Source organism: Entelurus aequoreus, linkage group LG02 (assembly GCF_033978785.1).
Source record: "Entelurus aequoreus isolate RoL-2023_Sb linkage group LG02, RoL_Eaeq_v1.1, whole genome shotgun sequence".
Classification (NCBI taxonomy): Eukaryota; Metazoa; Chordata; class Actinopteri; order Syngnathiformes; family Syngnathidae; genus Entelurus; species Entelurus aequoreus.
The window spans coordinates 17,012,461-17,035,378 of NC_084732.1; the positions used below are offsets into that span (position 1 = coordinate 17,012,461).

At 38.1% G+C, this 22,918-nt stretch overlaps 2 protein-coding genes across 2 annotated transcripts in view; one reads left to right on the forward strand and one right to left on the reverse strand.

Annotated features, from left to right (window-relative positions):
- LOC133631223 (thrombospondin type-1 domain-containing protein 4-like) overlaps positions 1–1,795 on the forward strand; it is a 70,441-nt gene extending 68,646 nt beyond the window's left edge. The window contains exon 17 of the mRNA XM_062023384.1: positions 17–1,795. Within this exon, the coding sequence (XP_061879368.1) occupies positions 17–162 (146 nt within the window). The 3' untranslated portion in view covers positions 163–1,795. The remainder of the gene's footprint in view (positions 1–16) is intronic.
- Positions 1,796–6,655: 4,860 nt separating this feature from the next.
- pepd (peptidase D) overlaps positions 6,656–22,918 on the reverse strand; it is a 52,113-nt gene continuing 35,850 nt past the window's right edge. The window contains exons 9-15 of the mRNA XM_062023393.1: positions 15,901–15,947; positions 15,696–15,764; positions 12,447–12,524; positions 12,183–12,331; positions 10,798–10,982; positions 10,539–10,730; positions 6,656–7,124 (exon numbers count right to left, since the gene is read on the reverse strand). Of these exons, the coding sequence (XP_061879377.1) occupies positions 6,981–7,124; positions 10,539–10,730; positions 10,798–10,982; positions 12,183–12,331; positions 12,447–12,524; positions 15,696–15,764; positions 15,901–15,947 (864 nt within the window). The 3' untranslated portion in view covers positions 6,656–6,980. The remainder of the gene's footprint in view (positions 7,125–10,538; positions 10,731–10,797; positions 10,983–12,182; positions 12,332–12,446; positions 12,525–15,695; positions 15,765–15,900; positions 15,948–22,918) is intronic.

Below are 22,918 nucleotides of genomic sequence, written 5' to 3' on the forward strand. Positions count from 1 at the left end.
CGTGTCCCTATTTCAGACGACCACTGCAAAGACCAGTTCTTCAACTGCAACGTGGTGGTCCAGGCCCGTCTATGCGTCTACGACTACTACAAGGACGCCTGCTGCGCCTCATGCTCGCGTCACCCGCACAGACAGTCCGTCGTCCACAGGGGGCGCAGCTAACGATCACATCCAGGGGGCCCTCGGCTCCACGTGGGGGACTTTGAACTTCTTGTTACCTGGGGACAGGAAGTAGGAACATTGTGTGTGTGTGTGTGTGTGTGTGTGCGCGTGTGTGTGTGTGTTTGTGTGTGTGTGTGTGTGTGTGGGGAGCAAGGACGCAGCTAAAATCAAACCCCACTCCACCTCCCCCAGGCAGCTGTTCATAATATTTAAAAAACAATTTGCTTTTTTTTTATTTTTTATTGTCTTAACTTTTGCTCATGTGTGAAGGATGTGGAAAACACAATATTCCACTCAATGGATGGACAAACAAGTGAAAAAGGTGATGCGGTGTGTATTATTATTATTATTATTAATATTATCATAATTATTATTAGTAGTATCATCCTTTTATTTAATTGGTCAGTTCAATCAATCAGCGCTCATGTTGCATTCGAGGAAACTGGGAAGTATGCACTTCAAGGGGAATGTAAAGAAAAACAACGGCCGACAATCACAACAAGCAAGTATTATTTTTTGTGTCAACAGTCCAGTTTTCTTTTCTTTTCATTACACCATCTTATAACAGATAATGCGATGGTAAATATTGACAGTTTCTATAGTTTTTTTGAATTAGCCATTGAAAATGTAGTAATGAGCAACACTACCATCTAGTGGCGGCTAGGGGTAATTACGGAAGGCACTATCATTGGAACGCCGAGGACAAAAGAGTAAGTAAGCCACGGTAATTACTAATTACACAAATGCCGTCACTCACAGAAATACTTTGACGCAAAAATCCACTTCTTAATCAAACAGGTAAGTGCTAAACAAGCAAATAGATAGTTGAACATGTTGTATGTTGTAGTCAACTATTTAGTGCCACACAAGCTAAAGTTAGCATTGCAACTCATGTTACTGACAAAACGTGCTGTGTTAAATTGTCATTACCTACATTAATACATCTTTACACACAACTGGGTTTTATTTGTAAATCTGTATGGTTGTTGAATGTGTGTTTTCATTGTTTTCTACAATTATTTTTTTAAACTTAATTTTCGATGGCGTCGCCATTTTGTGTGACGTCACTCCTGTTAGCTTGCGCCTCAAGCTCAAGCTAATGTTGCAATCTATTACAAACAAGTTATGTTAAGTGGTTAATAAGCAGTCTTTGGTTGCGACTTAACATGGATAAGTGTCATTGGAATTGCTATGTGATTGTTAAATGTGTTTTATCTACTGGGTTTCCTGCAATTTGTATGTTTTGTAACCCATTTCGGCCGACGCTGCCTTTTTGTGTGACGTCACAACCCCGAGTTGGTATATAAAAAAAGTGTCATTTTTTCCTCGTCGAACTTTACGTCTTTAAGTTTCCATTTTCTGAAATGAAGGATTCGTCCTGGACAGTGTTAGGCGCAACGAGTTTAGCAAAAGACCATTTTCTATTGCCTTACACAAAAGCAAAGTAATGTGTTGTGGAAGAACCTTGTCACTATGGTCACTACCATAGACATGTTATAAGGGTACGTAGCATCGACCGCTACTGCCTACTGGCGCTGACGAGACGCGGGGCCGCCATCTTGGAGTGGTGATCCGCTCCACTCAGTGCAATTCATTTGGCAGGAGCAATGAACTGTCAGCGCATTTAATTCATTTTACCTCACTAAATACCACTGATTTTCACGCGATTTTTTGTCATAGTGTAGCTATGATAAAAGACACATGTTTTGGCGTGTTTTATTATTCATAGTTTGCTTAACAGTAATATAATATTCTTATATGCTACAAGTGACCAGACGTCCGAGATCAAAACTGGGAATATAATCCCAGAGAAGGGGGAAAAAAACGGTCATCTATTTTTAAGTTCATTAACAATGTATGAATACATTAGATATTTATATATCTTAGGGACCTATAGACTGTATCTCTGTTGCTGCAGCGGCAAAGAGTTTATTCTGTCTTGACACTTTGTATTGATATTTTGTATTACATTCTTCCCTTAAATGATAATGTTTAAAGTGATTGTTTTATTTGTATTTTTTATGTATGTCGCTTTGGATAATAGCATCTGCCAAATACTTAAACATAAATATATATAAACACCTGAAAGTCTTTATATCAGCTAAAACCACCAATCTGTTTCACTGGATTCAGAATAAAACCAAATTCTGTCTTACCCAACTATGTTAGTATTTGAATATTGTTACTAGAAGACTTATTCCTGGTTCTAATTATACTGTTAAAAAAGTGTTGTCTTATACTTTGCCTTTAATTAATTTAATTGACTAGCAATTCTATTATGGTCATACTCTTGCTTGCTAGCGGCTATGATTTCAGTACTATTGAAGATCTTTGCTCCTTCTCAACTCTGTGGTAATATTCTTTTCACAAAATACAACCAATAGTACGTTAATGTTAAATCTTACTTGTGAAAAGTAATCCCCCGATTCCTATTTTCAACAGTCCGCTCATTTGAGCAGGAAAATGCTACCTACCTGTCAACTGTCAGTTTAGGCTGCTCGCCGGCTCCTCATCACCACTTCAAGATGGCGGCCGAATTTCTCGCGTCACAGCAGCCAATGCTGCGTCTATTTATAAGACGTCTATGGTCACTACCTGATCGGTACCGAAACACCTGATCGGTCTACGCCTGCGCAAATATACGTCACTTCCTTAATGTGCACGCGAATTGCGGAAGTTGTTAAGGACAATCACAGTGAATCCTTCCACTATATTGATCATTATGTGGAAGAACAGTATTTATTTGTGCTTTGTCCAGACTTACTAAAATGCTCCCTGATTTTTTCCCCCTTATTTACCGACAATAAATCACATTCCAATAAACTTTCTCTGGTCTAAATATGTCACCGACTTTTTAAACAGCCTTCACATAGGATATTACAACTACTACAAAACCCCAAAACCAGTGAAGTTGGCACGTTGTGTAAATGGTAAATAAAAACAGAATACAATGATTTGCAAATCGTTTTCAACCTATATTCAATTGAATAGACTGCAAAGACAAGATACTTAACGTTCGAACTGGAAAAATTATAATTTTTGCAAATATTAGCTCATTTGGAATTTGATGCCTGCAACATGTTTAAAAAAAGCTGGCACAAGTGGCAAAAAAGACTGAGAAAGTTGAGGAATGCTCATCAAACATCCCACAGGTGAACAGGCTAATTGGGAACAGGTGGGTGCCATGATTGGGTATACAAGCAGCTTTCATGAAATGCTCAGTCATTCACAAACAAGGATGGGGCGAGGGTCACCACTTTGTGAACGAATGCGTAAGAAAATTGTCGAACAGTTTAAGAACAACATTTCTCAACCAGCTATTGCAAGGAATTTAGGGATTTCACCATCTACGGTCCGTAATATCATCAAAAGGTTCGGAGAATCTGGAGAAATTACTGCACGTAAGCAATGATGTTACGGACCTTCGATCCCTCAGGCGGTACTGCATCAAAAAGCGACATCAGTGTGTAAAAGATATCACCACATGGGCTCAGGAACACTGCAGAAAACCGCTGTCAGTGACTACAATTTGTCGCTACATCTGTAAGTGCAAGTTAAAACTCTACTCTGTAAAGCGAAAGCCATTTATCAACAACACCCAGAAACGCCTCCAGCTTCGCTGGGCCCGAGCTTATTTAAGATGGAGTGATGCAAAGTGTAGAAGTGTTCTGTGGTCTGACAAGTCCACATTTCAAATGGTTTTTGGAAACTGTGGACGTCGTGTCCTCCGGAACAAAGAGGAAAAAAAACATCCGGATTGTTCAAAAGCCAGCATGTGTGATGTTATGGGGTGTATTAGTGCCCAAGACATGGGTAACTTACACATCTGTGAAGGCACCATTAATGCTGAAAGGTACATACAGGTTTTGGAGCAACATATGTTGCTATCCAAGCAACGATATCATGGACGCCCCTGCTTATTTCAGCAAAACAATGCCAAGCCACATGTTTCAACAACGTGACTTCATAGTAAAAGAGTGCGGGTACTAGACTGACCTGCCTGTAGTCCAGACCTGTCTCCCATTGAAAATGTGTGGCACAATATGAAGCCTAAAATACCACAACGGAGACCCCGGACTGTTGAACAACTTAAGCTGTACATAAAGCAAGAATGGGAAAGAATTCCACCTGAAAATCTTCAAAAATTGGTCTCCTCAGTTCCCAAACGTTTACTGAGTGTTGTTAAAAGGAAAGGCCATGTAACACAGTAGTAAAAATGCCCCTGTGCCAACTTTTTTGCAATATGTTGCTGCCATTAAATTCTAAGTTAATGATTATTTGCAACAAAAATAAGTTTCTCAGTTCGAACATTACATATCTTGTCTTTGCAGTCTATTCAATTGAATATAAGTTGAAAAGGATTTGCAAATCATTGTATTCGGTTTAATTTAAGAAATACACAACGTGCCAACTTCACTGGTTTTGGGTTTTGTAATATTACAACTATTACCTACATCACCAAATTATTTTTAGCCTTCAGTCTTAATGGGGAACAGTTTTGTCTGTTGCATCAGTATTCAAACACATAGCTGCATCACATGCTCTTTTCCATATTGTTGGTACTGGGGGTTAAATCACCAAAAAAATGATTCCCGGGCGCGTCCACCGCTGCTGCCCACTGCTCCCCTCACCTCCCAGGGTTTGAACAAGGGGGATGGGTCAAATGCAGAGGACAAATTTCACTACACTTAGTGTGTGTGTGTGACACTCATTGGTACTTTAACTTTAACATCGTTATTTTTTTTGTATACTTAAGAACGTACTTTATAGTGTACTTTCATTTTTGGGGTTCGTCTGTTTTGCAATATTCGGTACACATTTAATATTTGAATAAGTGTGCATGTTTTCTTCAGATGTAATGCATTTCATGGCTGCTATTTAGTACATATATTATTTGACTTAATAGCAATGTCAGATGGTGCAGGATTAGAGTGACCTCTGGTGGCCGTTTTCTGTAAATGTATGCTGCAATTCACTCACATATTTTATAGATTTTTCACAGCTCAGTAGAACTAAAATATCATATTTTTTAAACACATTTCAAAAATAATTAGTTTGTCACAGGAACAAAACAGCGGCACATATTTGCAAAAGCAATCATTTATTAATTTCACTGCCGTTTACAAAAATAATTCTCTGGGAGATGAGAAACGGATCACGTAGCTCATAATAGCACCATGATTAGGTTTGTGTCATTACTGTAGCTGTAGGTAAAAAGCAGGGATGTCTCTCCGACAACACCGATATTGATCCGATTCAATATCAGCACAAATCATACATACTTGTATCATTTTGCAGTGTAGAATGTTAGAAAAGGTCTGATTAAGTGAAATCACAATGAAAAACACTAACCTATTAACCGTCTGGAATGGAATTATGCTGTCTTTTAAGTTGAAGTGGAGTGGTAATTGTTATTTTTGGTGACACCTAGTAATTCACTAAATTAATTACATTTGTGCCTTGGAGACTTTGTATATGCAAGTAATATGCAACTATAATTATTTGATACTTGTTTATATTGACAAATGTGCTTTTGAAGACTGCAGTATTACTCAATTAAGGACACTTATTACGAATGTCGAGCTTGAGTGCTATTGTGTGCTTAGCTGTTGTGTAGCTGCTAGCTTTTCATTTTGCAGTGTAGAATGTTAGAAAAGGTCTGATCAAGTGAAATCACTCAGAGAACAATGACAAACACTAACCTATTAACCGTCTGGAATGGAATTATGCTGTCTTTTAAGTTGAAGTGGAGTGGTAATTGTTTTTTTTGCTGACACCTAGTGGCCACAATAATTCACTAAGTTAATTACATTTCTGCCTTGGAGACTTTGTATATGCAAGTAATATGCAACTATAATTATTTGATACTTGTTTGTATTGACAAATGTGCTGTTTAACACTGCAATATTACTCAATTAGGGACACTTATTAGGTATGTTGATCTTGAGTGCTATTGTGTGCTTAACTGTTGTGTAGCTGCTAGCTTTTCATTTTGCAGTGTAGAATGTTAGAAAAGGTCTGATTAAGTGAAATCACTCAGAGAACAATGACAAACACTAATCTATTAACCATCTGGAATGGAATTATGCTGTCTTTTAAGTTGAAGTGGAGTGGTAATTGTTTTTTTTTGGTGACACCTAGTGGCCACCATAATTCACTAAGTTATTTACATTTCTGTCTTGGAGGCTTTGTATATGTAAGTAATATGCAACTATAATTATTTGATACTTGTTGATATTGACACATGTGGTGTTTAACACTGCAATATTATTCAATTAGGGACACTTAATATGTATGTTGAGCTTAAGTGCTATTGTGTGCTTAGCTGTTGTGTAGCTGCTAGCTTTTCTATTTGCAGTGTAGAATGTTAGAAAAGGTCTAATCAAGTGAAATTACTCAGAACAATGAAAAACACTAACCTATTAACCGTCTGGAATGGAATTATGCTGTCTTTTAAGTTGAAGTGGAGTGGTAATTGTTTATTTGCTGACACCTAGTAAGGACACTTATTACATATGTCGAGCTTGAGTGCTATTGTGTGCTTAGCTGTTGTGTAGCTGCTAGCTCCTAGTAGCCTATAGCCTAGCATGTTTATATTTTGTAATGACTTGACTAAAATAGAAGAAAAGACCAACCATGTATGCTTTTTGGAGGACATTTAGATGTTAACTGGCTGATATACAAGCAACAAGCCGATATAATCAGATTTTTTTCTTGCCGATATCGGACCGATATCAATATCGGATCAGGATAGTGTAAATAAAATGTGTTTATTCTGCGTTGTCCCATTTGTCAATCTTGATCATTGCAGACGCCACTCAGAACTTCACACTGCTCACGACCGGACTGAACGTTTTGTCCGACTCGCTCATGAAGGCCTCGATCTCGTCCACCGTCCTCGGGACGCAGGTCAGCAGCTCGATGCCGGTGGCGATGACGGCGATGTCGTCCTCAATGCGAACCTGCGGGATTGATGAAAGGGGCCCACGATCAAAGCAGTGTTAGAAGTAGAGCTGTAGTGGAAGGTAACTCGGGGTGGGGTACCGTTCACATTTGAATCAATACGGTACCGATTCCTGACACCTGGGAGTTGATACTGGTATGAATTTTCGGTGTGTGTTGATAAATATTAATTTCATCCATCCATTTTCTACCGCTTGTCCCTCCTGTTTCTGATAGTAAAATCTCATTTTTTTTTAGCAAAATTAAAACATGAGCTGATTACAACTGCTGTCCAGTGGTTGTATTTTTTTTCATTATCACATTTCTAAATCTCGTTTGCAAGTGTGAAACCAAGTTGCAGTTGCAAGTCCATAAGATGGCCGTAGTGCAGACCTAGGCTATCTAAGGCCCGGGGGCTGCATGCGGCCTGTTGAGGCAAAATTCCCAAATCGTTTTTTTAGATCTTTAAAATGGAAACTGTAGCTGCCATTATGATGTGCAGTGATGTTTTCAAATGACCGTAAGTCTTGAACTATACAAAGTATTTCAATGGTTGGAATCTGCGCTTTTGCATGATATACTAGTTACTAGAGATGTCCGATAATATTGGATTGCCGATAATATCGGCCGATAAATGCTTTAAAATGTAAAATTGGAAACTATCGGTACCGGTTTCAAAAAGTAAAATGTATGACTTTTTAAAACGCCGCTGTGTACACGGACGTAGGGAGAAGTACAGAGCGCCAATAAACCTTAAAGGCACTGCCTTTGCGTGCCGGCCCAGTCACATAATATATACGGCTTTTCACACACACAAGTGAATGCACGGCATACTTGGTCAACAGCTATACCTGTACATGTCACACTGAGGGTGGACGTATAAACAACTTTAACACTGTTACAAATATGCGCCACACTGTAAACCCACACCAAACAAGTATGACGAACACATTTCAGGAGAACATCCACAACGTAACACAACATAAACACAACAGAACAAATACCCAGAACCCCTTGCAGCACAAACTCTTCCGGGACGCTACAATATACACCCCCGCTCTCTCAGGGAGCATATGTCCCAAATTCCAAGCTGCTGTTTTGAGGCATGTTAAAATTAAAAAAATGCACATTGTGACTTAAATAATAAATATGGCAGTGCCATGTTGGCATTTTTTTCCGTAACTTGAGTTGATTTATTTTGGAAAACCTTGTTACATTGTTTAATGCATCCAGCGGGGCATCACAACAAAATTAGGCATAATAATGTGTTAATTCCACGACTGTATATATATATCGGTATCGATTGATATCGGTATCGGTAATTAAGAGTTGGACAATATCGGAATATCGGCAAAAAAGCCATTATCGGACATCTCTACTAGTTACTAAGATCATCTATTCTAAGTCACAGCAGCTCAGACGAGGCACCAAGCAGTGTGGGTGGGGAGTGTTTCCACAGAGTGTCAGCATGAAATGCGGGTGTCAGGGACAGATTTTTACAGCAAAGTTCTAAAGCTTATTGACGTATCAGATGTATCAGATTGTAGGTGAGTTTTTTTTTTTTTACCCTAAGCGTTCATATTTCGCTGTGTTTGTTGCATTTTTGTTGCGTTTCGCTTGATTGTAAAATATGTCGATCGAGAAGGGGTGTGACGTTCATATGTTGTCAATATTCAGTGTTTTATCGTTCATAGTTAATATTGTAAATCACACATTTTTTATTTCCATGTACATTCTGGGTGTCTCCTTCAGTAAAAAAAACTATAATTCCATTCCGTTTTTTAAGGCGGTCTGTCTTAACGTTTTTAGCGTTCAATCAGACATTATTGTGAGGTTTTGTATTAGTGTTCCTAAAATGGTAACTGGTTTATACTTATATACACTACCGTTCAAAAGTTTGGGGTCACTTTGAATTGTCCTTATTTTTGAAGGAAAAGCACTGTACTTTTCAATGAAGATAACTTTAAACTAGTCTTAACTTTAAAGAAATACACTCTATACATTGCTAATGTGGTAAATGACTATTCTAGCTGCACATTTCTGGTTTTTGGTGCAATACCTACATAGGTGTATAGAGGCCCATTTCCAGCAACTATCACTCCAGTGTTCTAATGGTACAATGTGTTTGCTCATTGGCTCAGAAGGCTAATTGATGATTAGAAAACCCTTGTGCAATCATGTTCACACATCTGAAAACAGTTTAGCTCGTTACAGAAGCTACAAAACTGACCTTCCTTTGAGCAGATTGAGTTTCTGGAGCATCACATTTGTGGGGTCAATTAAACGCTCAAAATGGCCAGAAAAAGAGAACTTTCATCTGAAACTCGACAGTCTATTCTTGTTCTTAGAAATGAAGGCTATTCCACAAAATTGTTTGGGTGACCCCAAACTTTTGAACGGTAGTGTAGCGCTTTTATACCTTCAAGGTACTCAAAGCGCTTTGACACTATTTCCACATTCACCCATTCACACACACATTCACACACTGATGGCGGGAGCTGCCATGCAAGACGCTAACCACGACCCATCTGGAGCAAGGGTGAAGTGTCTTGCTCAAGGACACAACTGACGAGACGAGGTTGGTAGAATGTAGGGATTGATCCAGGAACCCTCAGGTTGCTGGCACGGCCACTCTCCCAAACGCGCTACGGTTGGGAAAGTCCAAAATCAAAATACACTAATACGGTCCAAATTCAGATATATTGGCCCCCAGACACATTTTTCTCTCTAAATTTGGCCCCCCCCCGAGTCAAAATAATTGCAACTTTAATTGCATAGTTTATGGTGTGTTGGTCAGGTCAGTCTTTGCTGTCTGTTGCGCCCTAAAACGTGTTAATACTGTAAGAATTGCACTCATTACACACCAGCTTAGTTGTAGTTTTCATTAACAAATTTGGAGGTGTTGAAATTAAAAAGTTAAAATCGCTAATGCTAATCAGTAGCATGGCAAAAGCAAAGCCAGTATATTTTAGCATCAAGTTAGCGTATTTTTTTATTTTATTTAGAAAAGTGGAGCCTTACTTTACTTATGTTGGAGCGTTTTTTTGAGTCAATTTCTTTGTTGGCATTGAACATTTCCAACATTGCCAAAATTGCACTGGGTCTGCTCTCAGTGCTGCTGAAGTGATCGCCAAATGCCGAAGTGAGTCGGCAGCCGGGCGTGACGTCACTCGCAAACCAGGTACCGTAACCTGGGATTGTTGGATTTTATGTAAATCGCTGCCCGGTAGGACTGGCAGGATTCGGACGGTCCTAAGAAAGTGCCGGATTGGGTGCCCTTCCGTAAGGGTAACACCTGATGCCTTCTTATAAACAGTATTGTTAGTCCACATGACGACGTCATATAATATCTGAGTATGGATGCGTTGGCAGGTTTTAATGAGTCTATTTTGCAGGGTAAAAGGAGGCGGTAATGAAGACAAAGATGGACTGACCCCACCAAAGCCTCGGAAGCGAGCCAGCACTTGGTTGTCGATGAAGCAGCTCTGCGCCGGGTCAGCCAGGGCCTGATCCAGCAGGTGGTTGATGAAGTAGATCCCAGGCTCCACAGTCAGCACCATGCGCTCCTGAACCAGGCGGCCCATCCGAAGGCTCCTCAGCCCGGGTTCGTTGATCCGCTCCACGCCCTGCGGCGGACGTAGAGGTTACCGCACGCCCCCCACCCTCGTCTTCTCCGCGTCCACACCGACTCACCTCCGGGTAGCCGCCCACGTCGTGCACGTCGATGCCCAGCAGGTGTCCCAGTCCATGGGGCATGAAGACGGAGCCCATGTGGACCTTCATCATGTCGTCCACGTTGCCCTTCAGGAGGCCCATCTTCACCAGCTCCTCCAGGTGGACCCGGTCAGCCAGGCGGTGCATTTCGGTCCACTTGACACCTGCAGGTAAATAGTAGGGGTGTGAATCTTTGGGAACCGAACGATTCAATCCGATTCCGATTCCTGGGGCAATGATTTGATTCAGAATCGATTCTTGATTCTTGCAATGTATTTTTTGATATAATAATTATATTGAAACTTTTTAAAAACAGGTTACAGGTTAGAAAAGCGCCCTGTAGTTGCATGGAGATGGCCTAAAAGAACGTCTTTTTAAAAATAAATTATTATGAAAAAAAAAAAAAATTGTGTATATATATATATATATATATATATATATATATACATACAGTATATATATAAATACAGTCAAGGTCAAAAGTTTACATACACTTGTAAAGAACATAATGTCATGGCTGTCTTGAGTTTCCAATAATTTCTACAACTCTTATTTTTTTGTGATAGAGTGATTGGAGCACATACTTGTTGGTCACAAAAAACATTCATGAAGTTTAGTTCTTTTATGAATTTATTATGGGTCTACTGAAAATGTGACCAAAACTGCTGGGTCAAAAGTATACATACAGCAATGTTAATATTTGGTTACATGTCCCTTGGCACGTTTCACTGCAATAAGGCGCTTTTGGTAGCCATCCACAAGCTTCTGGCAAACTTCTGGTTGAATTTTAGACCACTCTTCTTGACAAAATTGGTGCAGTTCTGCTAAAATTTGTTGGTTTTCTGACATGGACTTGTTTCTTCAGCATTGTCCACACGTTTAAATCAGGACTTTTGGGAAGGCCATTCTAAAACCTTAATTCTAGCCTGATTTAGTCATTCCTTTACCACTTTTGACGTGTGCCCAAGACCCAACCTCCCGGCTGATGATTTTAAGTTGTCCTGAAGAATTTGGAGGTAATCCTCCTTTTTCATTGTCCCATTTAAAGCACCAGTTCCATTGGCAGCAAAAGAGGCCCAGAGCATAATACTACCACCACCATGCTTGACGGTGGGAATGGTGTTCCTGGGATTAAAGGCCTCACCTCAAACTCAAGACAGCCATGACATTATGTGCTTATACAAGTGTATGTAAACTTTTTATTTGTAATCGATTTTTAAAAAGTTATGAATCGATTTAGAATCGGGATGACTAAAAAATCGTGATTAAGATGTGAATTAACTTTTTGGTGCACCCTTAGTGAACCGTACCTTTTTAAAATATTGTAGATTGTCATGACGAGTGCATTCGTAACACAAGATCACCTGGTTTGATGGCAGCCATGACAGTCCTGGAGGACTTGAGGACCGCCTCGTAGATGGCCCTCTGGTCAGCGGTGAACTTGCCGTTGGCGGGGAAGGAGCAGGTGATGTCTGACGAGTAGCAGTAGTACTCGCCGCCCATGTCGAACAGACTGGAAGAGTTTTATAAGTGCAAAAATAAGTTATATAACCACAAGCTACCCTCAGTTCTACGTGTTTACTGTATGGATTTAAAAAAAAACATTAAAATAATAACTGCAAACTCACCACATGTCGCCATCCATGATGGTTTTGTCGTTTGGAGCTCCAGCATGGCCGTAGTGAAGAACAGAGGCATTGTGACCCCTGGTGGTTAAACATTGAAACGTCACCAGATGACATTGAGACAGTCATGAGATATTAATGAACAATACTGTATGTTTATGGTACAGTGTAGTAACTACAAGGAATCAAAAACCCCATGTTACTTTATGAACAACAATTCAACTAATATTTGCTTTACTGTTCATGATAACTGCACTTTTACTTCAGTTATTTATGATCCAAACGAACTCTCACAGTACAAGTTTGTGTCCTAGGTTGAAATTTGACCCGTCTGAAATTGACCCCCTTTATCATTGCAAATGTTAAAATAACACTGACATTTGTTTGTGCCGTTACAGCTTTTAAGTTATTCTAACGAGTGACGTCATTCAGCCTTGTCAAAATCTTCCCAAACGTTTGTGATGCAAACATTTTTTGTCTATTATAGTTTGTATGTTAATAACTTTTTATTGTTTTTACGTTATCAATGTGTTATTATTCATAACCAGCCCCATGACATAAAAACTATAAAAGTTAGACACACGTTTTTTTGCAACAAACAAATGGGATAAGTATGGGGAACATTTTGACAAAGTGGGGGGCCTTAGTCAGAAAATGTATTTTAGAATAACTTAACGGCACAAATGCAATTTGTTGCAGCACAAAGGAATGGCCGTGCTATTCTGACATTGCAATGATGAGTGAGGAGGGCCAACTTCACGCAGGTTAGAATTTTAATCACACTTTTGAATATGGATTAATCGTCATTACCCACAGTGAATTACTTGTTCACATAATTTAATGAACATAAAAAAGACCCTAATATTTTGACACAAATGCAATTTCATCGTCAGAATGTCATACGCAAACATTTTTTAAAATCTTTTACTTGACTGTACATAATTTATTTGCTCAAAACCTGGTAGAAGTATTATCTAAAATCCTGTCGGGCTGATTTTATTGTGAAATTATGTGTGCGTACGGATTGACATGATCATTGACCTTGTATTAAACCCACGCCACCTTTTAGGTAACCATTCGATGTTAAGGTAAAGGAGCTCAAAATGATTGATTGTAAAAAAACAAAACAAAAACATCGCGGTATTACCCTGCAACTAAACACACGATTATTGTGATAATATTTTGTGATTAATCAAATGATTCAACTCGACTTTTTTGACAGCCCTACTCTTAAAATGAAGATGTAAAATCTCCTATTTTAACATTCTTGTCATTAAAGTGTAAAAAGAAGTTAACCATTGCTAATATAAAGACATACAAATGAATATTTATAACATTGTCATTCAAGTGTAAAAATAAGTTAACTATTCTGAGTATAAAGATGTACAATCTCATCTATTTCACCTTCTTGTTATTCAAGTGTAAAACAAAGTTAACTATTGTAAATATATAAAGATTTTTCATTTTTAACATTCTTGTCGTTCAAGTGTAAAAAGATGTGAATTATTGTTAAAGGGGAACTGCACTTTTTGGGAATTTTGCCTATCGTTAACAATCATTATGAGAGATAGGAACACTCGTGTTGTTTTTTTATTAGGATTTGAAAGATGATAAACGCTTGAAAGAGGCGGCTAATAGGAGTCAACATTGTAGCCTTCAAAACCCTCCATCAACTTTTTATTTACACACTGCAAGTCTATGTATAATGTAGTTACAGAGAAGTTCATAACAATATGTAATATGTACAATATTTACCTTATTTTGATAATTTTAATCACTAACTTCTTTCGCGCATTGATTCCGTTTCCATAGCAGCTCACGTCCGACAATGTGTGTTCTTACAAAACGCTTGTGTTTGTTGTAATCGTGGCAAACTTGTTAACAGACGACAAAGACAACTTTTTTTTGGACAAATGAGGATTCACAACCTTATCTTTTTGAAGCTGAATATACTGAGGATGAACTGCTGCTTATAGAAGCGAGCACAAAGAAGAGGATGAAACGTTGGAGCAGACGGAAGCCGATAAGAGTGAAGTGAAAGCGACTCGATGCTGCAAATGTGGAATTTGGAGACAAGCTATTTTGACATAAATGGAGTGCTTAGCCAAATAAATCAGAAACAAACCAACAGGACCAAACAGACAACTGTCTATCGAGTGAGTCACACTTCATATTGATCATGATACACGCAGCACGTCATGTGTGTTAGTACAACTACAGTATATATGCTGTCTGGCTCGCTGTGTACAAACAAAATATGAAATGTGGGCTAATACTTTACAAATACTGTAGTGTAATATGATTGTTCATGTTTTTCAGTCAGTACAGATTGATGTCTTATCGCATAGTGTTGTGCATTACAAACTCAAACCCGTTTCGTGCTGACGTAGAAGCTACCTTATCTCTTGCCATAGTTAACTTTTACGGCTAATACCAAAGCAAGCCGATGTGTTACTACGCTAGAAAAATAGTTCCTCTGTGTTCGCTCTTGTTGCCACAGTTTGGTTATTATACAGGTTACGGAACGTAAATTAGGTATTGGTGACGGTTTTTGAATGCATTTTTAAAGTGATTAAGAGGTAGAATTAATTGCTTCCATTAGCTGCATTGCTCGCCACCTAGAACGAGACAATTGTTATGTTAGAATGCAAAAAAAATTAAAAACCTCATGATTGTAAATGATAGGCAAAAGTCCAAAAAAGTGCAGTCCCCCTTTGATATAAATATGTAAAATCTCATCTTAACATTGATATCATTCAAGAATATAAAGATGTAAAATATGATCTTTTCAATGTTATTGTCATTCAAGTGTAAAATGAAGTTAACCACTGCAAAACAAAGAAAACATTTTCTATATAAGTTTTTTGCCACAGTGAAAATCAGGATACGCACAACTCGAGAATGTAGTTCCACTGAAATGATGGAAAACATATTTAGTGTGACAATACTGCAAGGTTTTAAGTGCGTGTGAAGTGGAGCAAAGGAACTTTCTCAATTAGCGTAACAAAGTCAAGACTGGTTCTTTTTTTCGGGACACGACCCAGGTCATTAATTACTCCAAAGCCTTGTGTAAACACAAAACTAGCTAATACCCACTAATCCCGAAGAAAAACTCATTACACACGGCCTTGACTACGCATGGCCGACGCGCGATCGGCGAGCGTTCACGCGTAACCGCCGCGCTAATGAAGTTTGGAAGCGACAACAGGTCGGAGTTGCGCGGTGAACCGTCATGTCGTCAGAAAAGCTCACGTTCCGCAGATGCACGTGTACGAGGTGTGGCGCATCCCTCCTTTGGTGTAGCAGTAGTGCTGGAACAGGCTGAATAGGAGCAAACACTAATTAGCAGAACAAAAACACATTTTCATCTTTGTATTATTTAGTGTGACTAAATGTGGCCCGAGAACAACAGTTTGCATTATTATTATCATTTTTGCCATAACAAAAACCAACTGACCTCTCCATTTCGTATTCTTTCTGCCCAGGTTTCACGTTCTTCATGATCTACAAAGACACAGATCCACGCCGGTGAGTAATTAGCCCCACAGATGTTGGTCAGCGGGATCGTTTCACTAATTAATCAGCCAAACAAACCTGGGAGGATTGTTTCCCCAACACAAAACATGTTGTTATTGTGAGAGACGGGCATTCACGCTAATTCATTTCTGAGCACTCGAGGCCAAACAAACCTCACAATGACACAGAATTCATTGATTAGAGTTGCATGTTTCATAATCCTTTCTGCACAGCTGTTGGTTTACAAAAAAATATTTCGTTCGCAAACTAGGGCAACACGGTGGTACAGGGGTTAGTGCGTGTGCCTCACAATACGAAGGTGCTGAGTTCAATCCCGGGCTCAGGATATTTTTGTGTGTAGTGTGTGAGTGTGAATGTTGTTTGACTATCCTCCCCCCCCCGACTGTAGACGGAAAAATCATCAGCTCGCGGGCCTTAGGTTTGACACCCCTGATTGAGATCGATGATTACAATGAAAACTGAGGTGAAACGCGGCACGCCGTTCCTCTAACTTCTTTAAATCTCTTTAAGTTTCTTTCTTGAGCGCTTTCTGATAAAACAGTTTGGCGCTTCACATTTAAATGACACAGCAGCTGCCATTTAGGAATGCAGCCGTCTGTGGTTTTATGTTGACTTCTGTCATGGGTTTTTTACTTTATTTATTATTATCGTTTTATTCTATTTCATTTTTTATTTAAATTATTATTATTTTTTACTTTACTTGTTGGGCGAAAAACAGCACATTTGATGTATGTTTGACCACTTGTTACAATTATGTGTCTGAAAATCAATAAACAAATGTTTGAAAAAAAATGACAGCAGCTGTATCGATCACACATTTTTTTTCTTAAATGGGTCAATTTTTCTACATTTAAAACACTTCCCTGTGGTCTACATAACATGTAACAAAGGTTATTTGGCCAAAATGTTGCACAGATTATGTTTTACAGACCCTCTTCACGCCTCTTTCTGACCGTCTCTTCGGGATGTGTTGTTTTGTGGGCTTTCTTATTTACGTGCCTCCACTTCGACTGCTTCTTCTCCCCGTCAGCCATGTTGTAGATTTTAGCGCTTCCATATTGAGTCTACTGACATATGTAAGAACTGTACGCTAATTCATATGAGAAATGGCAACAGTGTAGGATGCATGTGCATATACGAGCCAGTCTGCCCCACAACAAGAGGATAGAAAAAAAATAGGAGCTTATTGACTACAACTGAATAAAAATGTCCGACTCGCGCAAAGCTCTTAGGGTAAACCTCTATGTACTTAACAAAAAAAGGTAAAATAACTGAAAACATGTTTTGTATTCTAGTTTCTTCAAAATAGCCACCCTTTGCTCTGATTACTGCTTTTACTTGGCATTCTCTCGATGAGCTTTAAGCACACCTGTGAAGGGAAAACCATTTCAGGTGACTACCTCTTGAAGCTCATCGAGAGAATGCCAAGAGTGTGCGAAAACATAATCAGAGCAAAGGGTGGCTATTTTAAAGAAACTAGAATATAAAACATGTTTTCAGTTATTTCACCTTTTTTTGTTAAGTACATAACTCCACATGTTTTGATGCCTTCAGTGACAATCTACAATGTAAATAGTCATGAAAATAAATAAAACGCACTGAATGAGAAGGTGTGTCCAAACTTTTGGCCTGTACTGTATATTGCGATAGACACATAATCGATATCAATGAAAAATGCGTTCAAGAAAATGTTTTTGATTGATTGATTGAGACTTTTATTAGTAGGTTGCACAGTGAAGTACATATTCCGTACAATTGACCACTAAATGGTAACACCCGAATAAGTTTTTCAACTTGTTTAAGTCGGGGTCCACTTAAATTGATTCATGATACAGATATATACTATCATATATACTATCATCATAATACAGTCATCACACAAGATAATCACATTGAATTATTTACATTATTTACAATCAGGGGTGTGGAGGGAGGGGTGGGGATGGGGGATATGGACATCAAGTAGTGGACATAGAGAGAGAGAGAGAGAGAGAGAGATCAGAAGGCATAAGAAAAAGAAAAAGTATCTGCATTTGATTGTTTACATTTGATTATTAGCAATCCGGGGAGGGTGTTAGTTTAGGGTTGTAGCTGCCTGGAGGTGAACTTTTATTGCGGTTTTGAAGGAGGATAGAGATGCCCTTTCTTTTATACCTGTTGGGAACGCATTCCACATTGATGTGGCATAGAAAGAGAATGAGTTAAGACCTTTGTTAGTTCGGAATCTGGGTTTAACATGGTTAGTGGAGCTCCCCCTGGTGTTGTGGTTATGGCGGTCATTTACGTTAAGGAAGTAGTTTGACATATATATATTGATATATATATATTTTTTTGGTCGGAAGAAACTGAAAGTTGCAAACCAAGGTTGGTTGCATGAACAAAGACACTCTCCTCAACCTTATTTTTGATAGGTCATAAAAAATATAAATAATTACTGATATTTATATCATGATGGTTTTCAGCCACATCGCCCAGCCCTAACCTCTATCTGAGACAACTTAGGCCAAGTACGTCACTTAAGTCTCAAATTCCAAACGGTTCGTTTGAAGCAAGTTTGGAAGAAGGTAAGATTGCTTCATAATTATCTCCACTATGACTCCAAGGTTCAATTTTGCATATTTTGGGGATTTAAGGCATCCCAAAGACACAAAAGAAGGTAAGAAACTTTGCTTTTGCATCCAGTCCACACAGTATCACATCTCATGTACTGTATATTAGAGGAATGTTTTCTCTCCTTTCAGCAGAATAGAACGCCTTAGAAAAAATGAGCTTTGGCCTTGGTTTTTGCTCGAAGGTTAAAACAACTATCTCACCCTGTTTGTTATCTATGCATATAGATGCATTAATTATTCGCTCTGCTTTTAGTTAACTTTCCGTTTGGAGCGCCGCCAAGGTGGACAAAAGCATGAGAGGTGGCCGACCATTTTAGAGATTAGTCCGAACTTTAGACGGCTCGGTTCGCAAAGGCACTCCCAGCGCTGGTATTGCTATCGTTTGTACCTTGTTGTAGATGAAAAAAGAGCGCACAGTCTACCACAGGGGTCACCAACCTTTTTGAAACCAAGAGCTACTTCTTGGGTACTGATTAATGCGAAGGGCTACCAGTTTGATACACACTTAAATAAATTGCCAGAAATAGCCAATTTGCTCAATTTACCTTTAACGCTATGTTATTATTAATAATTAATGATATTTACACTTAATTGAACGGTTTAAAAGAGGAGAAAACACAAAAAAAAATGACAATTACATTTTGAAACATAGTTTATCTTCAATTTCGACTCTTTAAAATTCAACCGAAAAAAAGAAGAGAAAAACTAGCTAATTGGAATCTTTTTGAAAAATTTTAAAAAGAATTTATGGAACATCATTAGTAATTTTTCCGGATTAAGATTAATTTTAGAATTTTGATGACATGTTTTAAAAAGGTTAAAATCCAATCTGCACTTTGTTAGAATATATAACAAATTGGACCAAGCTATATTTCTAACAAAGACAAATCATTATTTCTTCTAGATTTTCCAGAACAAAAATTTTAAAGAATTTCAAAAGACTTTGAAGTAAGATTTAAATTTGATTCTACAGATTTTCTAGATTTGCCAGAATCATTTTTTTGTATTTTAATCATAATAAGTTTGAAGAAATATTTCACAAATATTCTTCGTCGAAAAAACAGAAGCTAAAATGAAGAATTAAATTAAAATGTATTTATTATTCTTTACAATAAAAAAAATAAATTTACTTGAACATTGATTTAAATTGTCAGGAAAGTAGAGGAAGGAATTTAAACGGTAAAAAGGTATATGTGTTTAAAAATCCTAAAATCATTTTTAAGGTTGTAATTTTTCTCTAAAATTGTCTTTCTGAAAGTTATAAGAAGCAAAGTAAAAAAATTAATGAATTTATTTAAACAAGTGAAGACCAAGTCTTTAAAATATTTTCTTGGATTTTCAAATTCTATTTGAGTTTTGTCCCTCTTAGAATTAAAAATGTCGGGCAAAGCGAGACCAGCTTGCTAGTAAATAAATACAATTTAAAAAATAGAGGCAGCTCACTGCTGCTATTTGAGCTATTTTTAGAACAGGCCAGCGGGCTACTCATCTGGTCCTTACGGGCACCGCGTTGGTGACCCCTGGTCTACCAAGTCAAATTCCTTGTGCATTAAACTAACTTGGCTTTGTTGGCACTTTTTTTTGGAATTTCGCCCATCCTTTCACAATCATTATGAAAGACATGACGACGAATGGATTTCTTCAAAATGCATTCTAACGCATAAATAAACATCTGCTAACAGCGGAGCTAATGGGAGGTCATCTATTCCGTCCATAAAACCCCCCAAAAAACATTCAAAAAGTGCTAACAATACTCCAATTACATGTTGTGACTTGAATATTAACCAATATTACAGATATTGTTATTATAAGCCCTACTTTGACAGCCAATTTAGACCCGGATGTGGCGAGATCGACACGAAAAGATGCTTGGTTTCACCGCCCTTTTCTTCGCGAGGATTATGAGTCATTCTTCATTTAAATGGGAATATAACATTATTCTATCAGTCGGCATGCTAATGACAGCAGACCTTGTAAAGTAAGTGATTTTTTATTATGTTTGTTGGCTCTCAAAGTCTGCAGTGAGCAGTAATCATTGATGATGTTAAAAAAAGCGAACGTTGTGCTAAGTTTTTTAAATGAATACGCCGTATATGCTTAAAATGAGCAGAATACATAGATATTAAAGGGAAACTGCACTTTTCTAAAATAATTTTGCTTATCGTTCACAATCATTATGAAAGCCGTTCAATTCTTCCTATAGAGCCCCTAAAAAAACATCTAAACACCTCCATTAGCGGTTTATATACACGATGTAAGTATATATGTAATGTAGTACCGGTTTTGATTGATTGATTGAGACTTTTATTAGTAGGTTGCACAGTGAAGTACATATTCCGTACAATTGACCACTAAATGGTAACACCCGAATAAGTTTTTCAACTTGTTTAAGTCGGGGTCCACTTAAATTGATTCATGATACAGATATATACTATCATATATACTATCATCATAATAAGATAATCACATTGAATTATTTACATTATTTACAATCAGGGGTGTGGAGGGAGGGGGGGGGGGTGGGGGGGGGATATGGACATCAAGTAGTGGACATAGAGAGAGAGAGAGAGAGAGAGAGAGAGAGATCAGAAGGCATAAGAAATAGGCAGTAATAGTAAATAGGCGGTAATAGGCACATTTATAATAACATTTAATATTTACGTATTTGGATAATTTTTTAAGCATACACGCCGCATAAATATCAAAAACGCATCACAACGTTGGCTTTTTTTTTTTTTTAAAACATCACTGATTATTACTCACTGCAGACTTCATGAGAGCCAACAAACATAATAAAACATCACTTACTGTACAAGGTCTGCTGTCATTGGGATGAAGACTGCTCGAATGTTCGTATATTCCCGTTTAGATGAAGAATGACTCATAATCCTCGCAAAGAAACGGGGTGGAGGGGGGGGGGGGGGACCAAGCGTCTTTTCGTGTCGTTTTTGCCAGTTTTGGGTGCTAAATGGTTGCCATAGTGTCCCAACTTGTCGGATTACATCCTCAGCTGTCTGCTTTCCAGGTGAGATGCATGGTTTATGATCTACAATAAACTTACAGGGAACAGGGAAGCGAGGAAACTGCAGACCACTCGATGATGTAAACATATGGACACACAGGAAGTGATCACGTTGCCGCTATACATAGTTTGTCTGCATTAGCGTTTATAATAACAATATCACTAATACTTGGGTTAATATTCAAGTCACAAAATGTAAATGGAGTATTGTTGCCGCTTTTTCAATGGTTATTTATTGGATTTTACGGGTGGAATAGAGGACCTCCCATTGGCTCCACTGTAAGTGGACTTTTATTTCCTTTTTTTTAATATTTAGAATGCATTAAAAAAATTCATCTGTCGTCATGTCTTTCATAATGATTGTGAATGATAGGTAAAAATCCAAAACAAGTGCAGTTCTCCTTTTAAATGTTATTTTAAATGTGCCTGTTACTATACTACATACTGTATATACTTACATCATGTATATACAACCTTAATGGAGGTGTTGGAGTGTTTTTTTAAGGGCTTTATAGGCAGAATAGAGCGACTTCCATAGACTCCATTGTAAGCTGACTTTTGATCGCGTTTATTTAACATTTAGAATACATTTTTTTTAAAATCCATCCGTCGTAACTTCTTTCATAATGATTGTGAACAATCGGAAAAATTCCAAAAAAGTGCAGTTCCCTTTAAAGATAAGGTCCCAATGTTTGTCATAAGGCATTGATGCTTCAGTACAGTTCGACCCATCATTATACACATTTTAGTTTTGTGATCTAAATCAGATTTTTTCCCCGTTTTTATAGGACAGAATGTGGCCATCATCTTCATAAGTGTTGATTGGTTTTGATATTTTCTAGAGATGTCCGATAATGGCTTTTTTGCCGATATTCCGATATTGTCCAACTCTTAATTACCGATTCCGATATCAACCGATACCGATATATACAGTCGTGGAATTAACACATTATTATGCCTAATTTTGTTGTGATGCCCTGCTGGATGCATTAAACAATGTAACAAGGTTTTCCAAAATAAATCAACTCAAGTTATGGAAAAAAGTGCCAACATGGCACTGCCATATTTATTATTGAAGTCACAAAGTGCATTTTTTTTTAACATGCCTCAAAACAGCAGCTTGGAATTTGGGACTTGCTCTCCCTGAGAGAGCATGAGGAGGTTGAGGTGGGCGGGGTTGGGGGGGGGGCGGGGTTGAGGTGTGTGTGTGGGGGGGGGGGTAGCAGGGGTGTATATTGTAGTGTCCCAGAAGAGTTAGTGCTGCAAGGGTTCTGGGTATTTGTTCTGTTGTGTTTATGTTGTGT